This window comes from Argopecten irradians, chromosome 13, assembly GCF_041381155.1.
Source record: "Argopecten irradians isolate NY chromosome 13, Ai_NY, whole genome shotgun sequence".
Classification (NCBI taxonomy): Eukaryota; Metazoa; Mollusca; class Bivalvia; order Pectinida; family Pectinidae; genus Argopecten; species Argopecten irradians.
The window spans coordinates 35411909-35420919 of NC_091146.1; the positions used below are offsets into that span (position 1 = coordinate 35411909).

Sequence of the window (9011 nt, forward strand, 5' to 3'; positions counted from 1 at the left end):
TATATCATTGAAATATTGAGAATAATGCTTGTAATTTGATTTGAATAATTGAAATAAGAAGTGAATAAGAATTGATGAATTTGTTACAGTTTGATATGTAGTGGACAGTGTACCTATCCATGTATTTATTATTTCGACAAAATTACTTTTAGAGTGAACTTTTTTCTATATAATTGGTCATACATAAAATTGACATAATCAACTACTTAACCTGTGAAATACATGCATTATTTCTGAGTACTTTTTAATATTTTTCGAAATTCAATGTCTATATGTAATTTCCGCTCCGGCGATTACACCTCTGACACACGACGTCGACAATTTGAAAATGCTCGGAATTAACATGAGCTGGCATGATTTTTAACTCAGTGAAAGAGAAAGTGGACATTGGCAAATGAATGTTTTCTTAGAAAAAAGTTGTCTTTTTTTCTGTAGTTTTACAACGTGTAACAAAATAGTGATATGTTTTTGTAATGGAGTACCATGAGAAAAATCACCGACCTACACGATATACCGTATATGTATCAAATGTTTGGCGACTGTTCCGTGAGTAAACCAATTTGGACTAGAGTTTTTAACAAAATCAATAATTATCTTGTTACTACAAGTTTGAGAAAGAATACGTGGATAGGCACTGTGCGAATCTAGAATGTTTCTATAATTATAATTAAGATATATTTTAGATTAGGAACTGTAGTCGAAATCAGCATAATTTTACAATTATAGTGGTACTGGATCGGGTTTATTGCAGTTATACTGACATTCTATCGCCAGCGACCGGTCCCAGTTATACTGACATTGTATCACCGGCGACTGGTCCCAGTTATACTGACATTGTATCGCTGATGACCGGTCCCACTTATACTGACATTCTATCGCCGACGACTGGTCCCAGTTATACTGACATTGTATCACCGGCGACTGGTCCCAGTTATACTGACATTCTATCGCCGGCGACTGGTCCCAGTTATACTGACATTCTATCGCCGGCGACTGGTCCCAGTTATACTGACATTGTATCGCCGGCGACTGGTCCCAGTTATACTGACATTCTATCACCGGCGACTGGTCCCAGTTATACTGACATTGTATCGCTGATGACCGGTCCCAGTTATACTGACATTCTATCGCTGACGACCGGTCCCAGTTATACTGACATTCTATCACCGGCGACTGGTCCCAGATATACTGACATTCTATCGCCGGCGACTGGTCCCAGCTATACTGACATTCTATCGTTGGCGACTGGTCCCAGTTATACTGACATTCTATCGCCGGCGACTGGTCCTAGTTATACTGACATTCTATCACCGGCGACTGGTCCCAGTTATACTGACATTGTATCGCTGATGACCGGTCCCAGTTATACTGACATTCTATACCCGGCGACTGGTCCCAGTTATACTGACATTCTATCGCCGGCGACTGGTCCCAGTTATACTGACATTCTATCACCGGCGACTGGTCCCAGTTATACTGACATTCTATCACCGGCGACTGGTCCCAGTTATACTGACATTGTATCGCTGGCGACTGGTCCCAGTTATACTGACATTGTATCGCTGATGACCGGTCCCAGTTATACTGACATTCTATCACCGGCGACTGGTCCCAGATATACCGACATTCTATCACCGGCGACTGGTCCCAGCTATACTGACATTCTATCGTTGGCGACTGGTCCCAGATATACTGACATTCTATCGCCGGCGACTGGTCCCAGCTATACTGACATTCTATCGTTGGCGACTGGTCCCAGTTATACTGACATTCTATCGCCGGCGACTGGTCCCAGTTATACTGACATTCTATCGTTGGCGACTGGTCCCAGTTATACTGACATTCTATCGCCGGCGACTGGTCCCAGTTATACTGACATTCTATCGTTGGCGACTGGTCCCAGTTATACTGACATTCTATCGCCGGCGACTGGTCCCAGTTATACTGACATTCTATCGCCGGCGACTGGTCCCAGTTATACTGACATTCTATCGCCGGCGACTGGTCCCAGTTATACTGACATTCTATCGCCGGCGACTGGTCCCAGTTATACTGACATTCTATCGCCGGCGACTGGTCCCAGTTATACTGACATTCTATCGCCGGCGACTGGTCCCAGTTATACTGACATTCTATCGCCGGCGACTGGTCCCAGTTATACTGACATTCTATCGCCGGCGACTGGTCCCAGTTATACTGACATTCTATCGCCGGCGACTGGTCCCAGTTATACTGACATTCTATCGCCGGCGACTGGTCCCAGTTATACTGACATTCTATCGCCGGCGACTGGTCCCAGTTATACTGACATTCTATCACCGGCGACTGGCCCCAGTTATACTGACATTGTATCGCTGATGACCGGTCCCAGTTATACTGACATTATATACCCGGCGACTGGTCCGTTATACTGACATTGTATCGCCGGCGACTGGTCCCAGTTATACAGACATTCTATCGCCGGCGACTGGTCCCAGTTATACTGACATTCTATCACCGGCGACTGGTCCCAGTTATACTGACATTGTATCGCTGATGACCGGTCCCAGTTATACTGACATTGTATCGCTGATGACCGGTCCCAGTTATACTGACATTCTATCACCGGCGACTGGTCCCAGATACACCGACATTCTATCACCGGCGACTGGTCCCGGCTATACTGCATTCTATCGTTGGCGACTGGTCCCAGATATACTGACATTCTATCGCCGGCGATTGGTCCCAGCTATACTGACATTCTATCGTTGGCGACTGGTCCCAGTTATACTGACATTCTATGGCCGGCGACTGGTCCCAGTTATACTGACATTCTATCGTTGGCGACTGGTCCCAGTTATACTGACATTCTATCGCCGGCGACTGGTCCCAGTTATACTGACATTCTGTCGTTGGCGACTGGTCCCAGTTATACTGACATTCTATCGCCGGCGACTGGTCCCAGTTATACTGACATTCTATCGCCGGCGACTGGTCCCAGTTATACTGACATTCTATCGCCGGCGACTGGTCCCAGTTATACTGACATTCTATCGCCGGCGACTGGTCCCAGTTATACTGACATTCTATCGCCGGCGACTGGTCCCAGATATACTGACATTCTATCGCCGGCGACTGATTCCAGTTATACTGACATTCTATCGCCGGCGACTGGTCCCAGTTATACTGACATTTTATCGCCGGCGACTGGTCCCAGTTATACTGACATTCTATCGCCGGCGACTGGTCCCAGTTATACTGACATTCTATCGCTGGCGACTGGTCCCAGTTATACTGACATTCTATCGCCGGCGACTGGTCCCAGATATACTGACATTCTATCGCCGGCGACTGGTCCCAGTTATACTGACATTCTATCGTTGGCGACTGGTCCCAGTTATACTGACATTCTATCGCCGGCAACTGGTCCCAGTTATACTGACATTCTATCGTTGGCGTCTTGTCCCAGATATACTGACATTCTATCGCCGGCGACTGGTCCCAGTTATACTGACATTCTATCGTTGGCGACTGGTCCCAGTTATACTGACATTCCATCGCCGGCGACTTGTCCCAGTTATACTGACATTCTATCGCCGGCGACTGGTCCCAGATATACTGACATTCTATCGCCGGCGACTGGTCCCATGGTCCCAGTTATACTGACATTCTATCGTTGGCGACTGGTCCCAGTTATACTGACATTCTATCGTTGGCGACTGGTCCCAGTTATACTGACATTCTATCGTTGGCGACTGGTCCCAGTTATACTGACATTCTATCGCCGGCGACTGGTCCCAGTTATACTGACATTCTATCGTTGGCGACTGGTCCCAGTTATACTGACATTATATCGCCGGCGACTGGTCCCAGTTATACTGACATTCTATCGCCGGCGACTGGTCCCAGTTATACTGACATTCTATCGCCGGCGACTGGTCCCAGTTATACTGACATTCTATCGCCGGCGACTGGTCCCAGTTATACTGACATTCTATCGTTGGCGACTGGTCCCAGTTATACTGACATTCTATCGCCGGCGACTGGTCCCAGTTATACTGACATTCTATCCTGGATTGATAAGACGATGTTATGGTGATGAACCACGTGATCTAAAGGTATCGTACACGACAAACTTTAGAGCCGCTTAATTCAGGTAACAAATGCAATTAACGTGTCAACGTTGGTCTTGTGGTTTGGTTCATCGTACCCACAATAGCGTTCTATATATTCCATACACAAAAACAATTTCCTGAGTAGTGTAGTGTCTTCGGACAAGCCCAATACCGTGAATACACTCTTAGAATAACGTAAACGTTAAAACTGACAATTCGTACAAGGATGTCTATATATCTAATGTAAGGTATCCAAGTTGGCCTAAACTATAGTATACACTATCTTAACAGAAAGTGTTGTATATGAATGTGAAGGATGCTATTGCCAACACAGGGGTTTGAGTATTAGTTACAGTTTATATCAATATGGATCCACCAGAATGTCCATAGACCCATTTTTAGACGTTTTAGGGGTCTATACCTAAAACGTCTACACATGGTCTATGGGCACTCTGGTGGGTCAATATTGATATAAACTGTAACTAATTATCAGATCCATGTGATTTATCACGTGACTTCACCACACTGGAGGAAGGCATATAAAATATGATGATTGGGATAATAATCTGGATCAGTCAGCGATAAGAAAAATGAATTGCCCCAGCATCCGACTAGTTTTCGGAAGTTCAAGTTTGAAGTTTGAACACCATGTAAATAATTTTAACAAGGGTCGCTGCCACTGTGTTGAAAGTTACCAATTCTTACGAGAGCCGCGTTCAGCGAATTCAAAATTACCAATTCTGACGAGGGCCGCCGTCACCGTGTTGAAAAAAGCCCCGGGTAAATTTAGCACATTTCTAAAAATTACTCTTTGAAAAAGAGACTGCGTGGGAATATCAACACGGACATACAGTAGTGTAGCCAGCCAAGAGGACATGTTAGGATTCCTATAATATAAATTAACTTTTTCGCATGCAGACCGATTTTGACAGGAATTTTTATTATTTTATTTCATAAAAAATATACTGGATATATTAACACCATTTTTACTCACTTTAGCCTTGCTTTGCCCGACTATTCACTTTAAAGTTCACATTTAATTAGATCGATAGAACCTCAAAAGTTCAAGCAGTTAAGTTGCGTGGAAAAAAGTATGTAAAATATTAAATTGGATGTTTTCATTCAGTATTGTAGTGCTTTTATAAAGTTGATTTTAGTTTTATTAGAAAAAAATATGTTTTAAAATACAATGTATATATATGATACACACACATCTACCTATGCAAACTGTGTGCTGATACTGCTATGTACCGCGTACAATGTAACTAAACATTGCGAGGCGTCAATTTACTGTAAATCGAGTACGTGATGTCGACAACATTTTCAACTCTTTATACTTATTGTAGTATTGTATTAAAACTGATCCGTATTCCGCATCGGTAATTTTAAAGTTAGCAAACAAATACGAGTTATCCCCCTTTATACAGTTATTACAGCAGCCAATGTACCGGGTGGACTTTATTGACTTTATTACTCAGTATTTTAAAACTGTGTTCTTATCGGCGTCTGCTGTTTGTCTTTTCATCAAAGGAATTACCATGATCTTTGAACAGCTGTTTAGATGCCTATAATTATGTTCAAATGAAAACCGATTAATACAATACCATGATACCGGATGTGCTATCTCGGGTAGATAAAAGCGGGCAAACCGGAACGGAATGCGGATTGATTTATTTCATTGCTCAACCTTTTGTAAACATTTAAATTATTCTCACACTTTTCAATGTTGTCTAAAATATCTGAAATTGAAGATGTTATAGAAATTTATTTTACTTTGTTATCGTGGGGCGGGGCAATCGGGACTGACGGCTGCCTATCATATCAACAAAACGGACCCGGACGTTAGTCTGTGCACAGGCGCACGCATTTTGTTTTAATAAAGATTGTATTATACATGTCTTAGTAATATTCTCTGAAGTCAAGGCTGGCAACTCGGTCACGTGACCTACGGCACTCCACATCACTTTAGGCGACTAAAAAGAACATTTATTCCATTTAACATGTTACAAATTATACACATCCGTATTTCGGAAATGTTTATCTTTTATTTAATGTATCATTCAATGCCAACGCTTATACACAACTGGAGAAATCTGATTTTCCGAACTTCTTACGATTTTCCGAACTTCTTACTATCCTGGTCCAAAATCTCATTAGCAAACGGGGTTGAAAATAAAGAATTATAGAGAATAATCACTCAGATGATCTTTGAGCCATGATTGTAAAACATATTTGTTTCTGTTAAATAATCAAATAGTTTTAAGCGAATAGCGCAGGAGCCTATTGTTGTAAATGCAAATGGCTGCTTTAAATGGCGGATCACACATATAGCATATAAAAAGACATTTTAATTGATACAAGTGCTCTTATATACACTATAAGGTACTCTGAACATGACAAGAAGAATATTTACGAAAAAATAGTTAAAATGTGGACTTTGAGGCTCTTTCCGGAAATTTGCATTTTTCGCCGCCCCAAACAGATTGTTTGAACTATTTTTTTTCGTGAAGAGTCTTCTTGTTACGTTCAGAGTACCTTTTGGTGTCTATAAAAAACATTTGTATCAATTGAGATGGCTTCTTATATGCGATATTTTCGATCCGCCATTTATAGCAGCCATTTGCATTTACTACACTAGGCTCCTGCGCTATTTTGCTGGATCACACGATTTGGCCGCAAACAAACTCGTTTTATGGATGTAGCATCTGGTAGTAATCACACGAACTGAACACGATTGGTCGTGACTTTATTTGCGTGTCCAACGAATGCTAATTCACTGGCAGCTATCTTTCTAGAGTTCTTCTCCAGTACTGTATACATGTTTTCACATGGTGATTTTTACTACTGTATTAAACAACCAGACTCCAGACAAATTATACATGGGAATAACATTAAGACCTTGACAGTTAGGCCAGCGGTAGTTACAACGCGCAACTGAATTAAAAGAAAGTTAGTGTCTGGTCGCTGAATATGCAGCACGTGCGAGAGTCGCAGGCTAACGTTTTTGATGCCTTAGCAAAATATCTCTTGCGAGTAAAACAGACCATTATATGAGAACCTTAGACCGAAATCGATCCAGTAGGCTAAGATGTGTTGTCTAGTTTTGAGAGTTTGCAACATACCGTATTTTGACCCAGTAATGTAAAACCAACAGGAATTAAAAACAATGCGGGGGGGGTGGTGGGGGGGGTGGTAAGCTGTGTCTAAGGAAAAATGAATGGACTACACTGCCTGTAGAAAAAATTGTATTGTCGAGAGGGCAAAAATCCCACGAGTGCAAACATGCGAAAATTTAGCATGACAACATCCCACAGACTAATGGTCTGTAACTAGTTACAACTCACAATCAGCGCAAAACATTGTACCTATTTTGCGGCAGCTCGAACTTCGATCAGCGACCATACCTATATATAAATAGGAACACTTGGTAATGTAACCACTCTGATAATCTAGACCTGATATTCGTTGGCTAAAACAATTACAACATGAGGCGTAATGACTCACAAAGAATTTGTATTACTGTTACAATTGGTATTTGTCTTCTAACTTGTTCGTGGTAAACCGACTTTAAAAACAGATTCGGATGAGACATATAAAGTGGATGCCCTCTCTGTGGTTTCTTCTTTAAAGCTTGTCTTCCAAATGATAAGGGCTCGAGGTAGACAACAATGTCCCGCCACTAACAGATAAGAGGTACAATGTGACATCCGGTCGACTCACAGATAGACCCCAACGTGATCAAAAAAAGTTCTCGCGAGTGAGCTATTTATGATATGCACACGAAGTCGATGTTTATGTGGCTGGTTTTGTGTAGAGCTGACAAATTAATTTTATTGGATTTAGTCTCCGCAATAAATAGTTTCAAGTATTTCCGCTGGTTGTTTTAGACCTTCTGGGATTACTGTAGATAATCTGGTGGTCAAAAGAATTAGAACGTGTAATGTTTCCGACAACAAACACGCCACTGCGCTCTTCTAGTGACAACACAGTCTAAGGTCGTTGTGCACACATAGTTTATGAGTTCGAGACCTAACAAACAATTATCACACAGCAGATATCAGTTAACTTACGGACTGAGATAAGGTATTAAAAACTTTCGCACAGTTACATACAGTTGTTTTAAATTTCGCGCGATGTCAGTGATGGTGGTCAGATGGGTAGATTCAAATCCTTTGTTAGGCCACACCCCACTGGGAAGGCCTAACTTGGCTTGGCTTATGTCTTGGCGTATTGTCTAATAGAGAAAAATACAGGTAAGTTGATAACTATTGACATAGACGTGGCAGTGAAAAGTGAATCATATACCATTGTAGAAAGGAAATTTACTTTATCTCCAATTTGGTGTATGGTTGTGAAAAATCTCTTGTCAAAATGTGAAGAACGAAATCGCCAGACAAAATTGTAACTTTTGTTGGAAGCTTACTCTAAGCCAAGGTCCAACACCGCGAATGTGAAACCACTATCTACCATACACATGTGCAGTGATCTCAGGCGATTAGTTGTTATGTCAATAATCCAATAAATACGACCTTAGTCAGCAAAGACCGTATGATATGTAATTCGCTTGGTGTGGCAATGTGTATAAGGGAATGTAGATGTTTACATATTGGACAACTGTTGTAAGGTGTCATGTTTGTTTATGTTATATTTTTTAAACGTACGTGATATTAAAAGAACTATAAAAGACCGCAATCTCAGGTCGCATTCTGTAATTGAGTGATATTATACGGTTGTAGGCCAAGTAGCCTTAGAGAAGGTAAAATAGAAATCCTTTACTGTTGAACGTATTGGCTAGGTTGAATGAAATGAAAAGAATGTTATGTAATGGCTAAGATAACCGAAGATGAGGCATATATTGTGACTAAAATCATCACACACTTGAAAACGGAAAAATCATCAGTAGCCTGAATAATAACC

General features: G+C 41.6%; 1 protein-coding gene across 1 annotated transcript; it reads right to left on the bottom strand.

Moving 5' to 3' along the window:
- Nucleotides 1-1287: 1287 nt before the first annotated feature.
- On the bottom strand, nucleotides 1288-3537 carry LOC138305843 (uncharacterized). The gene is made up of 2 exons (XM_069246107.1): nucleotides 2664-3537; nucleotides 1288-2312 (listed from the first exon to the last, which is right to left on the bottom strand). The coding sequence occupies exons 1-2, from the start codon at nucleotides 3535-3537 to the stop codon at nucleotides 1288-1290; spliced, it is 1899 nt and encodes a 632-aa protein (XP_069102208.1).
- Between the last annotated feature and the right edge of the window lie 5474 nt (nucleotides 3538-9011).

What these genes read in the sequence shown, in the direction of transcription:
- LOC138305843 (XM_069246107.1), bottom strand. Translation starts at nt 3,537, where the DNA reads ATGGAATGTCAGTATAACTGGGACCAGTCGCCAACGATAGAATGTCAG. An exon ending in GTCGCCAACGATAGAATGCA is followed by an intron (nt 2,313 to 2,663) that starts GTATAGCCGGGA and finishes CGCCGGTGATAG; the next exon opens with AATGTCAGTATAACTGGGAC.